At 48.6% G+C, this 23,608-nt stretch overlaps 1 protein-coding gene across 1 annotated transcript in view; it reads left to right on the top strand.

The window, feature by feature from the left end:
* The window catches only part of LOC123589086, a gene marked incomplete at its 5' end in the record, with an annotated part of 131,390 nt that overhangs the window by 52,686 nt on the left and 55,096 nt on the right, over window positions 1-23,608 (top strand). The window contains 6 exons of the mRNA XM_045460727.1: window positions 3,305-3,442; window positions 3,537-3,656; window positions 4,580-4,672; window positions 9,298-9,515; window positions 11,319-11,512; window positions 22,605-22,913. Of these exons, the coding sequence (XP_045316683.1) occupies window positions 3,305-3,442; window positions 3,537-3,656; window positions 4,580-4,672; window positions 9,298-9,515; window positions 11,319-11,512; window positions 22,605-22,913 (1,072 nt within the window). The remainder of the gene's footprint in view (window positions 1-3,304; window positions 3,443-3,536; window positions 3,657-4,579; window positions 4,673-9,297; window positions 9,516-11,318; window positions 11,513-22,604; window positions 22,914-23,608) is intronic.

A 23,608-nucleotide genomic window follows, 5' to 3' on the forward strand; every position in this document is an offset into this window, starting at 1 on the left:
TCTTTCCTGCCCCAGGACCCTTGTATGTTCTGTGCCTGGAGCTGTTCCTCTCTCCTTCAGCTTTACCTTCATCCCTTTACTCATTGTTGGGGGTTCAGCTCGTACGTCACGTCTTCTGGGAAGCTTTATCGCGACCCCAGACCACCTCCCATCCCCCAGCTACCCCTCCTGCACCACCCCCCACCTCTGCTTCTGGCTCCTGTTGGAGATCTCGGTTCTCTTTTGATAGGATTCTTTGACCAATTCCTTTCTCCCCTACTAGTCTGTAAGACTCGTGTTTAGTACCGTATCTGTTTTACGGGCATACCTCATCCGATGGCACTCTATTACGCTTTGCAGATTTTGCTTTTTTTTTTTTTTAAACACAAATTGAAGGTTTGTGGCCACCTTGTATCCAGCCGGGCTGTTGGTGGGGTTTTACCAACAGCGTTTGCTCACTTCGGGTCTGGTCTCCGTGTCACATTTTGGTAACTCTTGCAGCAGTTCGCGGTTTCATTATTGTATTTGTTACAGTAACGTGTGACCGGTGATTGCCACTGGCTCAGACGACGGTTAGCAATTTTTAGCAATAAGGTATCTTTAGGGTATATACATTGGTTTTTTAGACACGATGCTCTTCGTGCCCATTCAGTTGACTGCAGTGGCAACATAACTTGTGTGTGCACTGGGACAGCAAGCATTTTATCTGACTTGCTCATTGCGAGAATCACTTCATTGGGGTGGTCCCGGAACCACACCTGCAGTATCTCCAGACTGCACCTCGATTTACCTTTAGAGCCTCAGGGCCTGGCGCGTCGTCAATGCTTAATGAATAGTCACCTCAGTGCCATTGAACATCTGTCGTGTCCCTGACCCAGAGCAGGGGTCGACCACCTATTTCTGTGAGGGAGCAGACAGTAACTCTTTTTGCCTGTGTAGACCATACGGTCTCCGCCCCCTTGTCGCACAAAAAAACACCCTAGAAAACACAAATGAACAGGCACAACTGTGTTCTGATAAAACTTTTGCTAATGGACTGAATGTGTTCCCCCCGCCGCAGATTTGCACATTGAAGGCCTAATGTGAAGGTATTGGGAGGCGTGGGGTTAGCTCATGAGGTAGAGCCCCCATGAAGAGATGAGGGCCGCCCCCCACCCCCCAACCGCCCCCTCCCGTGAGGGCACAGTAAGGAGACAGTCACGTGTAAGCCAGAACCCAGCCACGCCGGCGCGCCCTGATCTCAGATTTCCAGCCTCCAGAACTGGCAGAAATAAGTTCCAGTTGCTTAAACCAACCGGTCTCTGGGATTGTTGTTACAGCAGCCCCCACTGACAAACACAACCGTATACACAGAAAACGAGCCCGGCCCGACTCTCCGGCCGTAGCTTCCTGAACCCCTGCCTCAGAATGTGTTCGCCTTCGTCTTCCTAGGCATGAGACTCGTGTTTGCGATGTGCCCTTGGCAAACGATTCCACAACTCTGGACCCCCGTCTTCCCGTCTGTAAAATGGAGACAGTACGCATCTCTTAACGCAGTGGTTGTGAGAACCGAGATGTGACCTAATCCTCTCCCTCAGGGACCTGACGGGTGCCCCCTCAGCCCTAATCCCGGACTCTTTCCTGATCCCTCTAGGGCAGAAGCCCCGGGAGGTAACCCCATCGTCCAGCAAGCATTTATTGAGCACCTACTATGTGCCAGGCCCTGGACGAAGAACTTAGTGGTGGTTTCTCCCTTGCGGGATATACAGAGGCCTGCTGAAGGGTGAAGTGGGACCAGCTATTGAGCACAGAGACCTCTCCTTCTGGGGCCCCACATCCCTACCAGTTAAACAGGGCTGTAGATGGCTGCCAGAGGCTTGAGGCTGAAGTCCTTGGAGCTCCTAACAGGAAACAGAGGGCATAATGACGACCCAAAACACCTGCAGAAATACCTCCCCATGGTGTTCAGTGTTGTTTAAACCGGAGATTGCAGAATCGCGCCGTGGGCCGGATCCAGCCTCCAGATGTGTTTTGTTTGGCCTGCTTAGCACTTAACGTGTTTGAAAACGTCGTCAACATCGAACATCGGAAGATTTGGGGGTAAAAATCAGATTTCTGCTTCTAATTAAAAAGGAATCAGAAGGTCTGACACATGGGGTCCCAAATCCCACCTGGTAACAAGAAACGAGAACCAAGTAGGCAGGAGCCTTTGAATCTAGCTGAGTATGGCTGCCCGTTCTTCTTTAATGTTTATCTTTGAGAGAGAGAGACCGAGCACTAGCGGGACAGGGGCAGAGAGAGAGGGACACACAGAATCCAAAGCAGGCTCCAGGCTCTGAGCTGTCAGCACAGAGCCCGACGTGGGGCTCGAACCCACGAACTGGGAGATCATGACCTGAGCCGAAGTCGGACGCTTAACCGACTGAGCCACCCACGGGCACCCCGGCTGCCCGTTCTTTTCAAAACCCTCTCTGTGTTTAATGGCACGCTTTCCTTTTCTGCTCTTGGGAGAATTTATTCCTATTCCCTGTTGTTTCTAAATTAAAGCCGTGTATTCTTCTAAAGTTATACACTAGTGATAAAATTCTGTGGCAAGGCGTTTGTAACTTCTCAGTGAACCCAGATGGGCACAGATGGTGCCCTGCTCCCGGGTGCTTGGCATGTGGCAGAGGCTAGTGGCTGCTGAGTGAACAGATGATCCCCCCACGGGTGGTAGGGTCCTATGGCTGCCGCACAAAGTACCACACCCTTGGTGGCTTAAAACAGCACACTCTTACCTTGGAGATCTGGAGATGAGAAATCCCAAATGGGTTTCACCTGGCTAAAATCAGGTGTTGCTGGAGTTACATGGTTCTTGGGTTGTGGTTCCTTCTCTGTCTTCAAAGCCAGCAGAAGTAGCAACTTCCCCTCCTCCCTCCCTCCCTCCGTCCCTCTCCCTCTCTTTTCCAGCCTGTCTTTGGCCTTGGGGTTGCAGGCTATCACTGGTGATTCTGGATTCTTCCAGATATTTATTGAGCACCTACTATGCACCAGGTCCTGCGTTAAATATGAGGCATACAGCAGTGAACAAAACAGACTAATACCAGGACACTCCTTTGGAATGAGACACAGACCCTCAAGTTTGCCCCCTCAGGCCCACCCCACAAACTCTACCTGTGGGCACCGGACTCGACCATCCCTGTTGGAAAGACCCTGGTGCACTTGGTCCCACTCCCTGCCCTGTGAGTGGGTGGGTAGACATCTTGGGACCACTTTGTTCTCACCGCTGGGTTCCTGGGGTGGCTTCTGCAGGCCCTTGGAAATGGGAAGTCACGTCTCTGAATGCCACTGGTTCTCGCTCACCCAGGCTAAGAGCAGGGAGGTGGAGGCCACGGTGAAAGTCCACCAGAACGTCGTGCTGCACTTAAGGGGTCTGCACCATGACAGATCTCAGGGTGAGGAAGTCTGGCACCGCCTGGCCCTGAACGCATCTCATTCCTCCCAGGTACCCGTCCCCAGGTTGGGCAGACACTGTTTGGTGGCCCCTGAGCAGAGCTCTCAACCGTTGGGAGAGAGTAAACGGTACCGTTGCTTTCCAGCTGAGGCTCCCCCAGGCCCTGAGTTTGGATGGGGACGTTGTCTTCAGACGGGGTCCCCCGGGACTGTTTGACTTCATTGTGGACGCAAGGGCTACCGCCAGCCCCAACGTCCCATCGCAGGTCAGTTCTGCCTCTTTGGTGGGGGAGGAGCGGCATTGGTGTTAGAGTGCAGGTGTCTGGTGGGGGAGGGGGGCTGAAGAGGGGGCAGGTGGCCCTGGAGCGCTTACTTTGGGAGTCTGCGTGGGAAAGGGACGGTGAGAATTATGCAGAAGGTTTCCGTGGGCCAGTCCCTTCAGTAGGCCCTGCCACTCCTGCCCACATCCCATTGGCTGGAACTTATCACCTGGCCCACCCAGCTGCAAGGGAGGCTGGGAAATGTAGTTCTCGCTGCGTGTCCAGAAAATGCAGCTCGGTGACTATCTAGCAGCTGCTAGAGGTATCTTTGTTCAATCATTCGCTCTACACAGGTTGGGTCTCTGCTGCACTATGTGCTGGGGACGCACAGGTGACTGTTTCTGTCTTCACCTCCAGAGAGCTTTCAAGTTCAAATCTTAGCTACCCTGTGGACTTGCTGTGTGACCTTGGGTAAATTACTCAACCCCACTCAATATCATTTTTTTTTCATCTGTGAAATGGAGTTCGTCATACCAGCGTGTGAGAGGAGCGATGACGATTAAATGAGGCGACGGTTATAAAGCCCGTTGTCCAGTGCCTACCTACTTCCTGGTCAGGGTCAGACAGAATGCAGCCATGGACGTGGCAGACATGAGCAGGCACCATGGCAGGGGACATAGGGGTTCCGGGGTCCCACAGTTATCTTCCCAGCCCCATGTCTGGGGCTGTACTTCTCAAGCTTGCAAGTAACAGAGCCTGAGTAACATCTGGGGCCAAGAAGCATCCCAGAAGGTGCTGTTGGCCTGGGCTTTGGGCAAACTCTGGGATGACCGTCCCCCTTGGAGCGCCCAGCCAGCTACCTTCTGGGGTTCTCCCTCTCCCTCCTCTGCTCCCTCTGACCCTCCCCCTCCCCCTCGGCCTCTCAACAGGTCTCAGTGCAGCTGAACGGATCTGACTCCCACTTGGTGTTCCTCTTCCAGCTCAGGCATCCCCACAGACCCCCATTTCCTCCAAACTTGCAGGTACGGACGTGGGCCCTCTGGGATGACCTCGAATTGCCTGCCAAGTGCTGTCTCGGAGCCGCCAGCTTGCTGGGAGATGGGGCGGAAGGAAGGGACGGTGGAGGCCCCGGTGTGGGGCCACCCCAGGATGTTAAGCTGAGCCAGACAGCCAGTCCAGAATCAAGAACAGATGGCAGGGAGGTTTCCAAATGCATCATTTGGAAGTGATTGTCCAGGCCAGAAGGGGTTTTGGCTCCCTGGGGGGTAGAACGATCACATTTCACCCTTGAAAATGGAGAGAAGCAGAATTGTCCTCTAAACCCTGTCCTGTGTTTGGGGGAGGCCATCTGATCATTTTTGACCCCGGAGTATTTTGCCTGGTGTGGGGTGGAAACACGAAGGGGTTCACTTGACAAGGAAATAAAGGGCGGAGAGGAGGAGCCAGGCAGGAAGGCTGAGCTCTGTCCACGCAGCACTGGGTGCTCAGAAAGCCCCCGCACGTTGGTTGCTTCGTGGAGCAAGCTGTATGCGCCACGTACACGGGAATCAGGCCATGGGCTAGGGAGACGGAGGTGTAGATGGGTGGTCCCACCTGTGATGAGGCTCAGAACTCGATGGCAGTTTTTAAATGCCTGCTGCGTGCTCATCCCTGTGCTGGTGGCTTTGGAAACTATAAAGGAGCCTGAGAAGAGCTTTCGATTATGAAAGCTGGTCCCTCTCAGAGGCACCTGTTACAATGTGTCAACAGCTCTGAAATCAGGATGTGTCTTCAGACCCACATAGCTTCATTGTTTCGTTACCAGCTTTTTTGCTCTCACCGGGGTCCATAAAGTCACGGCACATCTCAGGGCCGCTGGCATCCCACATTTGAGGCCATGCTGTCACCGTAATCCCTTGTGATGGGAGCTGCTGTCTGTTGAGTGTTTACCGCGTGCCGGGCTCTGTTCTCAGCCCTTCACGTGGCTCCTCTCATGGCTACCCCGTGACTCTGCCGTTGTAGCATCTTGCACGTGAGAATCTGAGACAGGTGATGTGACTTGTACAAGGTCACTGAGCGTGTAGGTAGAGGATCCCGGATGGGCACCCGGCCGGTCCGGCTGCGGAGCCCATGTCCCCGTCAAGCGGACGTAGCTGGTGATGGGGATGCTGGGTCATCTCACGGGCTCAGACTTCGTCGTCACTTTTTAAAGCAGCAGCACACTTTGTTTACGTTATCTCTGTGGGTGAAGTGGGGTTCGGGAGCCCAGCCTTGACAGCCTCTGTCCCCCTCCTGGAGCCCCCCCAAAGCATCTGCTGTGGGACTCTGTGCACAGCAAGCTTCTGTAGGGTCTCAAGTAGCCTAGCAAATATCTGCAGTCCTCCCCCTCGTCGCCTGACCAGCACTCCAAGGAGATCAAGGCCTGTCATCCGGGCATTCTTTGTTATCAAGGAGGCGCACCAGGCTGGCCGCCCCCCGAGCCCTTGACCTTGAACACTGAACATGTTTTTTTCTGCATATCCTGCTTGATGGGAATACAGAGGGAGCGCAGGATGTGGACATCCTCGAGACAGTGACGGACAGGGCTGTTCAGGGTGTGCGTGCGCAAAGCAGCCAGCAGCACGTCCCGTATGCTCCACCCCCGTGCACCCTGGACGGCCCACACATTCTTCTCACGCCTCTCATCCTCGGCGTCGCTGGAGCCGGTATGCCGAGGGGCACTGTAACCAAATCCCAGAGCCACGGTGCAAGCCGCAGCGTCCCGGGGCTAGGGAAACACAAACGATTGTGAGACTCTGGAAAGCATTTTGCTAGGAAGAAGGCGAGCGATTGAACCCAGCTGGGTCAGTAGCCAGGTAATCAGCAGGTTTACTCTGTGTGCTTGAACTAGCCGTGGCTTGGGAGGCGTCATGGGAACGTTCAGGTGTATATGAGCAGCATTCGGTTTTGATGAGAGCGCGTGTCCCTCGTGTTACGGTTAACACATCACGAGCTCTCCCACTTTGCAGAACGACTTGCCTCATTCAGGAACTCTCCTAGGTAAGGAGGGGGATTGCCTTGCAGGTGGAATTAAAGATGGCGGCCGTGTGTCCTGCCACCTTGCATCCGTGGCGGCCGCAGAGGGGAAGACCACGGCCAGGGGACAGAGCCACTAAGATGTGTTTTTGGTTCTACGTCGGGCCCTGACCACCTTCCAGCTGGTAGGTTTCTCCTGTAAGCGAGTGAGTAGATGGCCCGGCAGGCAGGGATGTAGCGTCCCAGGTGTAGCGTCCAGTGCAGTCCAGGGTAAGCAGGGCCAGCCCCGGGTACCGCATGCCCGTAGCCATCCCCACGGAGAGGGGAACGCACCTGCGGGAATGGATGCGCGTCGATACTGAGCCAGGTGTCAGCAGTGATGAGTACAGTGCGATGGCATCGCTGTGTGGGTGCCTGCCTGACATGGGGCCCTCTAGCATCTGTGCTTTCATTGTCCTGCTAACTCCTGCAGCCCGTCCCAGACAGCACAGTCTCTTGGCAGAGTCTTATTCAACCCTTTGAATTACGTTTGTATCCTCTGGGTAAATACCTGTTAGTCAGGTGCCTGCGTCTTAATCGCTGGCCTCCTGTGGCCTCCGAGCTTCGCCGGACGGCACGCTGAGTTCTCTCGCTTGCTGTCCCGCTCTGGCTTCCCTCCCCTGCCCCTGTGTGCGGTATCTCCAACAAGTGCGTTGGACTGGCTGGCGTTTTCAGGGTGTCCCTGTCCTCACATGGTACTCCACAAGCATCTGACGTATGGGCCATCCCTCCCCACACAGAGGTCACTGGCCGACTTGACATATCCCCCTGTGGATTTTTTTCCCTTTTCCCCTTTCCAACCCCTTACCACTCGTGGAGATTTTTCTCCAGCCTCATGGCTAGCCCGCCAATTAGGCAACTGCTCCGGGGCAGACTCTAAGGTGAGGGTGGGTGATGGCCCAGCGAGTCGAAAGAAATGACCCGGATACGGCAAAGAAAACAGGATTATTGGGGGAAACTTACGTACAGGGAGTCCAGGAACAGCAGACTGGACAAAACATCCGCTGCTGGGATCTACCCGCGGCATCTAGCCCAGCCAGCTATCTGTTGCCTTTTCCCTCCTTGCATGGCCAGCTCCAAGGAGATCATGGTCTGCTATACAGACATTCTTTGTTACAAAGGAGATGCTCCCCCTTGGCCACCTCTGGAGTCCCTGACCTTGAACGCTGAACATGTTTTTCCTACATATCCTGCTTGATGGGAACATAGAGCACGGGATCCGTACATTCTCAAGGGAGCGATAAACAGCATTCAGGGTGCACGTGTGCAAACCAGCCAGCGGCCCCTACCACACACCCCCTAATTGAAATTTTAATAACACAGACGTCCTGTGTTTGTTTGCGTGCAGAATGCACATCTACGATTTACACATAAGAAGTTTTTTTCTTTTAATCCACCCCTCCACAAATGTTTTGCATTTTGGGGGCGATGTTGCCCCTCTTGAGGGCGCATGCTTTATGGGAGTCCTTGGGCCCGCAGAGGCCCAGTCGGAGAAGACATGGGTGTGACTTAAAAGTTCTCAGCCCAAGCCATGTTGGAATCACCTATGGAGGTTTTAGAACATTCCTGGACCCCAGCCCTGGAGGTGCTGAGTTGATTGGTCAGGGGGTCCCGGGCATACTTGAAAAAGAATTAATAAACTTCATTTTCCAGAGTGGTTTGTAGGTTTGCAGAATAGATGAATGGAAAGTACGGACAGTTCCCTTTTCCTCATAGTTTCCCCTCTTAGGAGTATCTTGCATTAGTGTAATACATTGTAACTGGCGAGCCAGTATTAATATATTATTATTAGACAAAGTCTGTAGTTTACATCCGGGTTCCCTCTGGGGGATGTATGGTTGTGGGGGTTCTGCCTAACAAAGAATGTCCTATACCCTTCTTGACTGTATCACACGGAGTGGTTTCCCTGCCCTAGAAATCCCCCGTGTTCCATCAGCGGATCCCTTCTTCCCCTTAACCCCCTAGCTACCTCTGAGCCCTTGACGTCTGGTTTTACCTTTTTCCAGAATGTCATACGGTTGAAATCTTCGGTGTATAGCCTTTCAGACTGGCTTCTTGCACTTTGTGAGCTGCATTTAAGGTCCCTCCACGTCTTTCTGGAGCTTCTTATCACTAATGTTCCATTGCATGGATGGGCCACTTGATCAGTTCGTCCATGGAGGGACCAGGCATAGTTTTACAAGCTTCCCACATCACTGCACTGCACCTACCAGGCTGGACCAATGGGGAAACTGAGGCCTGGATTAGGAAAGGGGCTTCAGCTCCTGCGGAGTTGGCACAAGATGGAACTCCCTGTTCCCACCCCCACCCCTGGGAGCCTGGCCAAGCCTTTGCCTCTGCCTGTCCCCCCCCGCCCCCCAGTATGGCTCCTCCTCCTACACCACACACTCCCCACTTTGAGCCCTGGAGCTTCTGGAGGTCTTGTGGGGTCAGGGAAGGCCATCCACCCTGCTTCCCTCTGCCTCCTCTCTTTTCCTGTGTGCCTGCTTGGTGGTTCTCACAGCTGGAGTGGCTCAGGAAAGCTTCCAGGAGGAAGGGCCTTCCCACATAGCTGGCTCCCACAGACCCTTCCTGAACTCCCTCTACTTCGGAATCCTCTCCTGCCTCCCTTCAGGTGCAGGCGACTGCCCGGCGATACAAAGACCACAGCGTCGGCGGCTCCCTGTCTGTGCACGCCTCCGACCGTGAGCTGCTGCTGCTGGAGACCGACACCAGCCAGGACACCCGGAGAAGCAGCAGGGCCTGGGGCGCCAGTGTCCTCCTCCGCCAGGCAGTCCTCCGCGCCCCCAGGGCTGTTGAGCTGCAGCTGTCCAGCAAGGTGGCCCCAGCCAGGTGAGGGTACCCAGGGGCCCTGTGAGCGGGGAGGGACCTCGGAGGGCAAAGGGCTGGTGTCCCGGAGAGATGGGAAATCATGGCTCAGAGGCGCCCCCTTGCGTCCCTCGGGGACCAGGCCTAAATCCTCCCTACTTAGGCCATTCTTCTTCTTCTTTTTTTTTTTTTTTAAGTTTATTCGTTTTGAGAGAGACAGAAAGCACGAGTGGGGGAGGGGCAGAGAGGGGAAAGAGAGAGAATCCCAAGCAGTCTCCCACTGTCAGCACGGAGCCCGGTATGGGGCTTGAACTCACCAACCGCGAGCTCATGACCTTCACTGCGCATGCCCGTTTATCCGCCGCGATCCGGCCATTAGGATCCTGGGCTCTGGAGCCAGCTGCCCGGGTTCAAATCCCAGCGCAGCCTCTGGGTTGCGGGCCACTGTGCCCTTTCTCAGCCTGCTTCTTAGGGCTGTCCTCAGGTTAATGGAGCAATGCTCGTGAACGCCACACCAGCACTGGCCCGCGAGAATATTCACTCCCCAGCTGCCATTAGCATTGCTCTTCTCAGTGTGATACCTTCTGGCACAGATTGGGTCTCCGTTAAGTATTAGTGCCCTGTTTCCCCTGCGGCCCCAGCGTTGGCAGCTTTTGTGAATTTGAGGAGACCCAAGGTTTCAGGTATAGTTCTGGATGATTTTGTCCCCAGAATTACCCTCTGTAGCTGTCCATCCATCCATCCATCCGTCCATCCATCCATCCATCCATTCATCCACCTGTCCAAACGTCCTTCCTTATCTCCAGTCCAAAAAGGGTTTGAGGCAGATTATAAAAATGTATGTTGTTCTAGGTCAGGAATTGACAAACTTTCAGCAAAGGGCTAGGTGGTAAATATTTTTGGATCTATGGACTATATGGTCCTGGTGGGAACCACCCTGCTCTTGTAGCCCAGAGGTATCTTAGCTGATATGGGGATGAATGGGTGCGGCTGTGTTCCAATAAAACTTTATTTGCAAAACAGGTGGTGGGCTGGTTTTGGCCCACAGGCCCATAGTTTCCCACCTTTTGTCCTAGATTTTTCAAAACACATGAGGAAATTAGCATGAAGGGAAAAGAAAACTGGGGAAAATAGGAAGGTGCTCAAAGTGGCTTTAGGAAACAAAATGCAGGCCACGAGATCTTCTACATTGGTTGGAGCCCAGCTTAAGATTTGGCTTTAAGCATCCTAGTAGCCAATGCAAAAAGAGAAACCAACCGGTGGCATTACTTGCAAAGGCTATAGGGAAACACACACACTCAAAACTGTGGGGTTTGCACCAGGGAAAGGATGGCTGCTCTTGTTTCTGGTGTTGATCCCCAAGAGAGGTGCCTCCCATGGTGTCTCATAACAGAGCATCCTATGTGGACAGTGGGGATCACGTCCCCTGCGCCAGCTCTCGAGGAAGTTTAACACCAGGCTTCTTGAAGCTGTTTATTTCCTCATCGTTCAGTATCATATGATGCATAGAGAAAATATCAGCAATATTCACTCAATGTCAGTGGTTCTTTTTTATCCTCCACTTGGCAATAGAAGAAACTGAGGCTCCGAGAGGTTCTGTCGTTGTCCAAGGCCACAGTTAGTGAGTAGCAGCACTGAGATTCAGATCCAGGTTTGGCTGACCGCAAAGCCTATGATCTTATCCGCTGTTAGACTGCGTCTCCATGGGCTGAGAGCCCGATAGAAGCAGTCCTGTGGGGGGTCTAGACGGTGGGGTGCAGGGACCCGCCTTTCACGGTCTGCCCGCAGTGTAGGTACTGCCTTTATTCCCATCACGTTCCTTTCTAGGGTTTGGCTGTTGTACAAGGTGCTGGTGGACCAGAGCGCAGCACAGCTTGTCCTCAAGGCTTCCGCGGAGCAGAGGGGAGGCCAGGTCCTGACCCTGCAGAGCCAAGCGCAGCACACGGTGGCTGGCTGGCCAGCTGTGCCCCACCTCCTGACCCTCAAGGGCGTGTGGAAGCAGAAGGAGACATTCAGAGAGGGTGAGCCTGGGGAACGCCATGGGGCAGGGGCAGTGGGGGTCTTGGAGAAAAGCCCTTTCTGTGGAACTACATACAGGGTAGATTCGATCCTACAGGTTTTGAAGCCCACGTATACTCTATTTCAGCATCTCACGTACTGACAACACCCCTTTGTCAGAAGTTAACACCTCGTCGACAAAGTGAATCTTGTAATGAAACGCCAAGTAGGTTTCCTTATGCAGGACTTGTCACAGCCTTTTATGTACTAATGGACATTAGAAAAATCCAGGAGGAAGGGTTGGGAGCAGTGTTCCCCAAGCATATTTTTTTCTAATACTTTTAATTTTGACAAAATTTCAGACTTGCAGAAAAGTGGCAAGAAAGCACAAATAATGCCCTACACCCTTTACCCAGCTTCACCAATTACTGACATTTACCACAATTACTTTATCATTCTTCTTTACCTCTTTGTCTCTCTCTCTATACACACATATATAAGTGTGTCTGTGACATTTTTATTTGTGTATAAGAATACACTTGATTCCTGAGCTGTGTTTGACTAAGCTGCAGACGTGATAATTCTTTACTCCTAAATAGTGCCGTGTTTTTTTCCTTACACGTAAAGATATTCTCCTACCTCCTACAATGCAACTATCACAATCAGAAAACATAGAGTATTCCTTTCCCTTTCATGGTATTTACATTTTTGAAGGATATAGGGAAGTCATTTTGGGGCTTATCTGATGCTTCCTCGTGACTACTTTCAAGCAAGCTACAGTAGTGATGTGCCGTCATATCTGGAGGTACCTAATATCAGTATGTCCCGGAATTTTTTAAAGTTATTCATTTATTTATTTACTTAGGGAGGGAGGGGGAGAGACGGAGAGTGCAAGAGCGAACAGGGCAGAGAGAGCAGGAGAGAGAGAGAATCCCAAGCAGGCTCCATAATGTCAGCACAGAGCCCGATGTGGAACTGAAACTCACGAACTGCGAGATTACGACCTGAGCCGAAATCAAGAGCAGTACACTTAACCCACTGTGCCACCCAGACGCTGCACTGTGTCCCAGTATTGGTGGCGTTAGCTTTGGTCATTTGATGAACACAGTGTCTGCCAAGTTTCTCCACTGTTGAGCTGTTATTTTTTTCCTTTGTGTGCTGAGCTCATAAAACAGGTCATGGGAACATTTCCTCCTTTTATTATCCAGAAGAGTTTGTATAAGATTGGTATTCATGCTCCTCTAAGTGTCTGATGGACTCTACCCATGATCTGGAATTTTCTTTGTGGAAAAGTTTTTTGGAAAATGGATAGATGTAAAGCTATTGAGATTTTCTATTTCATCTTGTGTCAGTTTGAAAGTTACCCTTGTCAGAGGATTTGTCCGTCTCAACTAAGTTGTCAGGTTTATTGGCATAAAGTTATTCATTGTATCTATTATTATCCTTTTAATATGCGTAGCATCTATATATAGTATGTTCCTTCTTTCATTCCTGATAGTCGTTACTTGTTTTCCTCTCCTTTATCAGTCTAGCTAGGATTACGTCAATTTTTATCTCCTCAAGCAATGTTTGGTTTTGTTTCCTCTCTGGTTGTCTCCTTCCGATTTCATTGATTCCAGCTCTTGTCTGTGCCCTTTCTTTTCTTACACTCAATTTGGATTTACTCTATTTTATTAAGGTGGACTTTCAAGCCATTGATTTTTAGATTCTTTTCTAATGGAAGTATATAAAACTATATATTTGCCTCTCAGGATTCTGTGAGCTGCTTGCCACAAATTTTGGTGTTGTGTGTTTTCATTATTATTCATTTTGAAATATTTTCACGTTTCTCTTATGATTTCTTCTTTTGACCCGTAGACTATTTAGAAGTATGTTGCTTAATTTCGAAATATTTGAAAATTTCCTAGGTAGCTTTTTAATATTTCTTTTCATTGTGGTCCAAGGGTCAGTCTTTTAAAATTTGTTGTGACTTGTTTTACAAGCTAATATATAATTTGTCTTGTAACATACCTTATGCACTGAACAGGAATTTGTATCCTGCTGTTGTCGGATGTAATGTTCTCCAAAGGTCAGTTAGGCCAAATGCTTGGTTGTGTTCTCCTGATCTATAGCCTCACTGATTTTCTTTAAAATTATTTTTAAAGGTTTATTTATTTTTGAGAGACGGAGCACGAGCAGGGAGGGGCAGAGAAAGAGGGGGACACAGAATGTGAAGCAGGCTCCAGGCTCAGAGCTGTCAGCACAGAGCCCATTGCCGGGCTTGAACTCACAAACCATGAGATCATGACCTCAGCCAAAGTAGTACGCTTAACTGACTGAGCCACCCAGGTGCCGCTCACTGATTTTCTTTTTGTCCTGTTACTGTATCATTAATGGGAGGAGGGTGTTAAACTCTACAGCTGTGATGACGGATTTCTCTCTTTCTCCCTTCGATTCTGCCCATTTTTCTTCATGCATGTTGACATGCTGGTATTAGGTGCATGAGCATTTATGATTATTATCCTTTCTTGACGAATCAACCCATTTATTGTGACATATGCTGTCTCTCTCTCATCTGACTCTTTTTTTGGAAGTCTGTTTTGTCTGCCATTAAGGTAGCCACTCTTTTTTATTAGCATTTACATTGTATGTATTTTGTCACCTTTTTACTTTAAACATATCTGTTTCCTTATATTTGAGGTAAATTTCTTGTAGGCCACATATAGTTGGATTTTGCTTTTTTTTTTTTTTTTTTTTGAGAGCGAGAGAGAGCACAAACAGGAGGGGCAGAGGGAGAGAAGCTTAAACAGGCTCCACAGTCAGTGCAGAGCCTGACATAGGGCTCAGTCTCATGACCCTGAGATCATGACCTGAGCTGAAATCAGTTGGATGCTTAATCACCTGAGCCACCCAGGCGCCCCTGGATTTTGCTTTTATGTCTAGTTTGACAATCTGTGCCTTTTAATTATACTAGTTAGTCACTTCTGTTTAATGTAATTATAGCTATAATTGAATTTATGTCTACTCTTTTGCTACTTGTTTCCTTTTTTCCCATATTTATTGTTCCTCTGTTCTTTCCTTGCCTTCTTTTGGAAAAATTGAAAGTAGAGCTCAGCTTTAATTTATCTACTGCCCTTTAAACTTCTGTTTCTTTATATTATTTAACATTCTGCTTAGCATTTGTTTTGGAGCAGGTCACATAAATTTTAAGAACCACCCTTTCTGCCATAGTTGCCCTCTCTGTTAGATCTACATATGCTAGAAACCGACAACACAGTATTATAATTTTGGCTTCAGTCGTGTTGACTTGAAAGGCGTTAAGAGAAATAAAATGGCTTTTTTTAAAGTATTTTTTTTTAATGTTTATTTATTTTTGAGTCAGAGAGAGAGAGAGAGAGAGAGAGAGAGACAGTGCTGGCAGGGGAGGAGCAGAGAGAGAGGGAGACACAGAATCCGAAACAAGCTCCAGGCTCTGAGCTGTCAGCACAGAGTCTGACACGGGGCTCGAACCCACGAACCGCGAGATCATGACCTGAGCCAAAGTGGGATGCCCAACCAGCTGAGCCACCCAGGCGCCCCAATAAAATGGCTTTTATATTTGCACACGTGTTCATCATTTTTAGCATTCTTCCTTCCTTCCTAAAGATCAAAACCTTTTCCTGGTATCATTTCCTGTCATTTTAAAGAACCACCTTTGGGGGCACCCAGATGGCTCAGTCCGTCAAGCGTCTGACTCTTGATTTCAGCTCAGGTCATGATCTCACGGTTTGTGGGTTTGAGCCCCCACATCAGCTCTTCATCGACACCGTGGAGCCTGCTTGAGATTCCCTATCCCTCTTTCTCTGCCCCTCCCCGCTCGTGCGGTTTCTCTGTCTCAAAATAAATAAACTTAAAAAAATTGTTTAAAGAACCACCTTTAGCATTTCTTGGAAGGCAAGCTAAGTAGCCATGAACTCTCTTGATTTTGATTTGTCTGAAAATGTTGTTCTTCCTTTTTTCTTGAAGGATATTTTGTAGATGCATGTCTTAGTTTTTATTATTTTAGAGAGAGATAAAGGGAGCAGGGGAGAGGGGCAGAGGGGCAGAGAGAGAGAATCTTAAGCAGGCTCCACACTCAAGCGTGGAACCTGACGCAGGGCTCAATTCAATGACCCTGGGATAATGACCTTAGCTGAGATCAAGAGTTGGACGGTCAGCCAACTGAGCCACCCAGGGCTGCTGAGTGCCCCTGTATGCATATCTCTGAACACATCTAGAAAATCTTCACATTTGGAAAATTATTTCTTCAGAGATTTTTCCTGTCCCATTTTCTCTTTCCTCTCCTCCTTGGGATTTCCAATTGATATATTTTAGAACTTTTGATACTGTTTCTAGGTCTCTGAAGCTCTCCTGATTTTTTTTTAGTCATTTTTCCTTTTTTTTTTTTTCTTCAGATGTCTATTGATCTGTCTTCCAGCTCAATGACTTTTTCTTCTGTCTTCTCCAAACGCCACATGACAAAAATTGTAAGAGGCTCCAATACATTTTTTAATCTCATATTTTGCATTTTTTGTTCTAGAGTCACCATCAGGATTTAAAAAAGAAAATTTCCATTTTACAGCTGAGATTTCCTATCAGTTCATTTAATACAAGAATATTTTCCTTATATTCTTTTTAAAATTTTCTTTATATTCTTGAGCATAGTTATAAGATCTGTTCTAAAATCCTTGTCTGCTAAAATCCTTGTCCTGCTTCTTTGTATGTGTAGCAACTTGAGATTGTATTCTGGACATTTTCAATGATATAGAGACATGAATTCTTTTTTATTTCTCTGAAGAGTGTTTTTGTTTGTGGGCTTTGTTTTTTTTCTTACTATATTTTATTTTATTTTATTTTATTATTTTATTTTATTTTATTTTATTTTATTTTATTTTATTTTATTTTATTTTATTTTATTAATGTTTGTTTATTTTTGAGAGAGAGACAAAGAGTGAGTGGGGTAGGCACAGAGAGAGAGGGAGACAGTGAGTCTGAAGCAGGCTCCAGGTTCTGTGCCAGTAGCTGAGAACTCATGTGGGGCTTGAAGTCATGAACCATGAGATCATGCCCTGAGCCGAAGTTGGACCCTCAACTGACTGAGCCACCCAGGCACCCCTGCTTTTTTCTTATTTTAGCTGACAGTTAAGTTGGGTAGATGCAGAACCCAAACTGTCTCCCCTCTGGTGGGATGCAGCTGAAATTAGTTCAGTTCTCTTATTTTTGCTGGGCTGCTTGGAGTCTTTTCTGCTCTTGTGAAGTTCAGGGGATCAGCAAAGATAGGAAGTTTGCAGGTAGAATTTAGGGTTTCCCCTGGGTGGCTTCCTCCAGAATTTCCCACTTTACTTGCCATTTGTTGTTGCCAGTTGGACCTCTGTTCTCAGATTCTCTAATCACTTAGAGTGCAGATTGCTGTTCAAATGTTGTCCACCTTCATGGTGTTAGAGTGAAAATATACAGCCTGTTTAGTGCTGGTGATTTCCTCCAATGTTAAGTCCCACCCAGGGTCTGCCTGTTTGTGGCTACTCTCCTGTCACTTTCAGATAACTGCTGTTTTTTCATTTTGCCCAGAGTTTGCAATTGTTACCTTGGGAGTGCTGGTCCGGTTAAGCTCCCTCACCGTTAATAGAAATGATACTACTCATTTGTCTTTTATTTAAATGTTTATTTATTCATTTTGAGAGGGAGGGAGGGAGGGAGAGAGAGAGAGAGAGAGAGAGAGAGAGAGAGAAAGCATTGGCACAAGTAGGGGAGGGGTAGAGAGAGGGAGAGACAGAATCTCAAGCAGGCTCCACACTGTCAGCACACAGCCCAATACACAGTTTGATCTTATGAGCTGTGAGATCATGACCTGAGCTGAAATTAAGAGTCAACTCTTGGGGCGCCTGGGTGGCTCAGTCGGTTGAGCACCCAATTTCAGCTCAGGTCATGGTCTCCCAGTTCATGGGTTCGAGCCCCACGTTAGGCTGTGTACTGACAATTCAGAGCCTGGAGCCTGCTTCAGATTCTGTGTTTCCTTCTTTCTGTCTACCCCTGCCCCACTTGCACTTTATCTCTCTGTCTCTCTCTGTTTCAAAAATAAATAAACATTAAAACAAATTTAAAAATTGGACTCTTAACCAGCTGTGCTACCCCGGTGCCCCATCATATATCTTTTTTTCTTTTTTTTCTTAATGTATATTTTTGAGAGAGAGAGATAGAACATGAGTGGGGGAGGGGAAGAGAGAGAGAGAGAAACACAGAATCTGAAGCGGGCTCCAGGCTCAGCTGTCAGCACAGAGCCTGACACAGGACTTGAACTTCATGGACCGTGAGATCGTGACCTGAGCCGAAGTCAGACGGTTAACTGACTGAGCCACCCATGTGCCCCATCGTGTATCTTTTTGACGTGTTTCCATATTCTTTGAGCACTCCCTTCCTTTATGACCCAAAAGATGTTTGTCTCATTTTACATTTTCCCTCACGTGAAATAAGCCATTTCTCCAAGAATCCTTGGTTCCTTTTAATGCAAAATAATATGTAGAAACTAAGAGCTGGGTGCTAGGTGTGTTTATTCCTACTGAACTATCAGTCCTAGACTTTCTCAATGGATGGACCTGGAAAATGGACGTGTGTGCGCGCACACACATACACACACACACACACATTTCTGTATCTTTCTACAGATAGATAAGTTTAAAACCATTCATTCACATTGATGTCCTCAATTTCAGTTTATCATCAGAAGGCTCATTCTCATGTTTTCCCTTTTCACCCTTCTCATCCTTTCTCCGACAGAAAGAAACTTGGCTGTAACCATCCGCAGTGGATTACTCATTTGCTCAGCCCTACAATACACAGAAAGTAGTTGCAGAGTCCCTAACCTGTACCTCTGTGAAAGGAAACCCTATTAACTAGAATTCAGTATTTGATGAGAATTTTTTTTTTTTTTTTTTTTTTTTGTCTTTGGCCTGAACATAATGTGGTTGGAGTTCATCCAAGTAGCTATTGCAGGCCTAAATCCAACCACGGTGTTCCCATGTCAGTTAGGGTTAATCCCCCTGCCGCCCCCGTGCGATTCTGTTAATCATTTGAAATGCAGTGGGGTTCGCTGGTTCCTGTTTGTATTCCATTTTTAGGTTTCCCCTATCCTTATTGATTTTATGTGTTTGGTTTTTGATCGTGTGAAACATTAACAAGGTTCCCAAAGCCAGAATGACACAAAAAGGGACCCTTTGCCCAAGCATCCTTGACCACAGCGCCCTAGCTGGACATCTGTCCAGGGCCCAGTGTTTCAGAACCTGAAGATTCTGCCCTGACCCCTAAGACGTGGGTGCCATTCTCTATTCTGGTAGTAACATTAGCACCGACTCCCCTAATCCCAAATTGGCTAAATAGGCCCAAACCAAATTTCATAATAAAATGACGTAGGTCGAAACAATTTTTAAACACATGGGTCGCCTGGGTGGCTCAGTTGGTTAAGCGTCGGCCTCTGGCTCAGGTCATGATCTCGCGGTTGATGAGTTTGATCCCTGCGTCGGGCTCCGTGCTGACAGCTCAGAGCCTGGAGCCTGCTTTGGATCTGTGTCTCCCTATCTCTGTGCCCCTCCCCTGCTCACAGTCTATCTCTGTCTCTGTCTCTCTGTCTCAAAAATAAACATAAAATTAAAAAAAAAATTTTTAAACACAGTCAAATAAAACGTGTCCCAGAGAACTACTTGTGTTGACTTTACTTTGAGTTACATCCATGAGCTCTCCATCTCTTAACATGTAACACGTGTTACTTCATTTTTTTTTTTTTTTCAACGTTTATTTATTTTTGGGACAGAGAGAGACAGAGCATGAACGGGGGAGGGGCAGCGAGAGAGGGAGACACAGAATCGGAAACAGGCTCCAGGCTCCGAGCCATCAGCCCAGAGCCCGACGCGGGGCTCGAACTCACGGACCGCGAGATAGTGACCTGGCTGAAGTCGGACGCTTAACCGACTGCGCCACCCAGGCGCCCCCGTGTTACTTCATTTTTGAAGGCAACTATTGACGGATAATTTCTTGGAGTGTAATTTACATATAGGGGAAAACCTTTTACGTTTTGATAAGCTCACAAAGTTATGGACCTACCAACACAGTCTGGGTACAGGACAGTTAACATCTCCCCTCAAAGGTCCACTGTGGTCAGCCTCTTCCCTAACCACCCCCCCACCCCCACCCCGGCAACCCCTGAGCTGCGGTCTGTCCCCTATAGCCTTGGCTTTTGTATAGTGTGACATGAATTGAAACAGTATGTGAACTTTTGAGTATGGCGTCTTCCGCCCAACATGATGTGGTCGAGATTCATCCAAGTTGTTGCACATATCAGCAGTTTATTCCTTTTCTTTGCTGAGTAGTATTCCGTGGTGCTGATATCCAGCAGATTATCTATTCACAGTCGAAGGGCATTTGGATTGGTTTCAGTATTGTCCAATTTTTTTTTTGGATTTTCCAATTATGAATAAAGCCACTATAATCATTGGCCTACAGGTTTTTGAGGGACCATATGGTTTCATTTGTCTTGAGTGGGCTTGCTGGATTGTAAGGCAAGTACGTGTCGAACTCTGGAGGAAAATGCTGGACCGCTTCCAGCGTGGGTGTACCATTTCACATTCCCGCCAGCGCTGTGACAGTCCTAGCTGCTCTGTGTCCTTGCTTTTGCAGTTGGTGTCGCTCATTTTTGGTTTGGGGGTTTTCAGTGTTGATTGGTGATGGAATCTCATTGTGGTTTAAATTGGCATTTTCTGGGGGAATCTGGGTAGCTCAGTTGGTTGAGCATCTGACTCTTGATCCCAGCTCAGGTCATAATCCCAGGGTCGTGGGATCGAGCCCCGTGTTGGGCTCTGCACTGAGCGTGGAGCCTGCTTGGGACTCTCTTACTCTCTTTTTCCACCCCTCTCCCCTGCTCATGCCCGCACATGTTCTCTCTCTTTCTCCCTCAAATTGAAAAATAAATAAATAAATAAATAAATAAATAATTAAATTTGCATTTTCCTAAGTACTGATTTTGTTGAACATCTTTTCATAGGTTTATACACTACTTATGAATTTTTGTGAGCGAAGTGTCTATTTAAACCTTTGATCCATTTAAAACATTGAGTTGTTGGGGCGCCTGGGTGGCACAGTCGGTTGAGCGTCCGACTTCAGCCAGGTCACGATCTCGCGGTCCGTGAGTTCGAGCCCCACATCGGGCTCTGGGCTGATGGCTCAGAGCCTGGAGCCTGTTTCCGATTCTGTGTCTCCCTCTCTCTCTGCCCCTCCCCCGTTCATGCTCTGTCTCTCTCTGTCCCAAAAATAAATAAACGTTGAAAAAAAAAAAAAAAAAAAACATTGAGTTGTTGGGGCGCCTGGGTGGCTAAGTCACTTAAGTGTCTGACTTTGGCTCAGGTCATGATCTCACAACTGGTGGGTTCAAGCCCCACTGTGCTGACAGCTCAGAGCCTGGAGCCTGCTTTGAATTCTGTATCTCCTTCTCTCTCTCTCTCTGCCCCTTCCCCACCTAAACTCTGTCTATTAAAAATAAATATTAAAAATTTTTTTTTGAAATTGAGTTGTTTTCTTGAATTCCCAAATTGAATTTGGGAGTTATTTACACAAGTCTTGTGTAAGATGTGTGTTTTGAAAATAACTTCTCCCAGTCTGTGGCTTGCCTTTTCATTCTTTGATTCATTAATTCTTGTCTTTTAAAGAGCACAAGTTTTGAATTTTGATCAATTCCAGTTGATTATTTTTTTTTCTTTTATGGATAATGCTTTTGCGGTTGTGTACAAAATCTTTATTTACTAAACCTGAGGCCACATCATTTTTATTTGTTCTTAGAAGCTTTATAGTTTTAGTGTTTAAATTCGGGTTTGTGGTTAATTTTGAATTAATTTGTGTATATGATCAGGTAAGGGTTGAGGTAGTTTTTTACTTGTGGATTTTCAGTCATTTCACATTTATTAAAAACACCATCCTGGGGTGCCTGGGTGGCTCAGTCGATTGAGCTTCCAATGATTTTGCCTCAGGTCATGATCCTGGGATCGTGAGGTCGAGCCCCACATCAGGCTCTGTGCCAGGCGTGGAGCCTGCTTGGTATTCTCTCTTTCCCTCTATCCCTCCTCCACTCATGTGTGCCTAATCCCTCTCTCTCTCTCTCTCTCTCTCTCTCTCTAAAGAATAAAAAAATAAAAAGATCATCCTTTCTCTGTTGAATTAGCTTTGTACCTTTGTTGAAAATCAATCCACTCTGTGTTGGGGTCCATTCCTGTCTCATCAACAATATTTCATTATATCTTCATCATAATCTAGTGAAGTTTTACTCTAGTTATCCATGATTAACTGGTTAATACCCTGTAGGATATGGTAACACAGGACCCTACAACATAAGGAATTTATGAGCATAATTGGCAGTTTACGTCAGAAAGTTCTGTCTGTGTGGAAAATGGTGTGCACTCTGTAATCTGATTGAGATTTGCATGAGCTCTCTGTCTGGAAGCACAGAACAGGGGTGTTTAAACCAGTCCAGGGGTGAAGAAGGGCCTCCTTCCTGGAGGTGGTAACGTGTGAGTCCAACTTTGATGACGGGAGGGGAGGTGTTATGGGCATTTGGACCATGAGACCGGGTGGGGGCAGTAGATGTAAATGGTTCTGATAACAGCAAGATTCCCCTCTTGTGTGAGTTATATATGGGCACGGACTGGCCCAAAGGTGTGGAGTCTTTTCTGGATGGAAGAGATCTCTGAGCAGTTTTTCTATCACTGGAATTCAAGGTTGGATCCCTCAAGCCTTGCTGGATCTCAGTTTTGTTGTCTCTAGAATGGGGCTGTTCTTCCCTGTGGTCTGTGGTTCTGAGAACAGGAATTGAGCACTGGTACTAACTGACGTCCCTGTTCGTTTTTGTTTGTTTTTGCCAAAGCCCTTTTGTTTGTGAATTAGCTCGTAGCTTGCTTGGTCCTCAGAGCCTCCTGGGAGGGAGCTGTTTTAATTTGGTCTGTTTCCCAGATGTTCCCCCTGTGGCAAGAGTTAGAATTACATCATGGGTCTAGGAACTTGCCCCACCCCCGGATTCTCTTCCCTCCTGCCCAGAGCAGCCCAGTCCCCTGCTCTGTACAACTTCTCTGCCATCCTCTGCAGGTACCATCAGGGTCACCGCTGACTCAGCTGTGCTGGGTTTCCTCCTGCGGGACAAGCATGAGAACGCAGGGAACAGCACCAGCATGCACAGCGTCACCTGCATCCTTGCCCAGAACGGCACCCGTGCCTTGCCAAGAGAGCTCTGGCTGAGAGGGCGGCTGCAGGCCCAGACGGGGAGCCTGGGGGGCCAGGCCAACCTCCGTGCCGATGCAGCCAGCCTGGCTCTGGGTGGGGTCTGCGCCTGGGGCCCTGGGCATGGCCGGCTCTCAGGCAGCCTGAGTCACAACATCAGCACCCTGAGTGAAGCAGGTAGGAGGGGTGGACGGGGCCAGATGCCTCCCTCCCTCCCCAGAGACGTCCAGGTCCTGAAGCCAAGGGGTAGGAGACAGAATGGAGCCTCTAGTCCCCACATCCACCTTCCAGCTGTATTTCCTTCCCCTGCCAGCTTCTCCCAGTGCTGCTGTCGTCCTTGGGCTGTGTGTTATTCACCCAGAACACACAGTGCAGGGACGTTAGTTGCTACTGAGTATTGACGTCCTTCCCAATCCGGTGGCCCCTCCCCCAGGACTCCCCATCCCACCACCTCCCCTCCAGCTTCTCCCTCTTGAAAGCTGGTCTAGCGGGGCCTCAAGGATGTGCTCCTGTACCACAGTTAGGAAATAGGACACCCCCAGCTCTAGCTTCCTGGGGACCCTTGAGTAAGGCCTAGAGGGGCTCAGAGTGTGGCAGCTAGGGGAGAATGCGAGATCAGACCCCCTCTGTTCTCCTCCTGCTTTCTGAGGGCCAGTCCCTGTCCCTGAAGGGTTGGAAGTGTGAAGGGGACACAAGGCCTGTCACTTGCTGAGTGTGGCGGAGGTGGTCCTTAGTGAAATCACCACTTGTATGAATCAGAAAGTGTTGAATGTTGACACTTTCATACGGTTCCACCTGGTATGTTGGGGGAAGTGGGACCTGAGAGGCCCGAGGTTGCCCCAGGGCCTGGGGACGCTGCAGACAGAAGCTGG

The sequence above is a fragment of the Leopardus geoffroyi genome, chromosome E3 (assembly GCF_018350155.1).
Source record: "Leopardus geoffroyi isolate Oge1 chromosome E3, O.geoffroyi_Oge1_pat1.0, whole genome shotgun sequence".
NCBI classification, from domain to species: Eukaryota; Metazoa; Chordata; class Mammalia; order Carnivora; family Felidae; genus Leopardus; species Leopardus geoffroyi.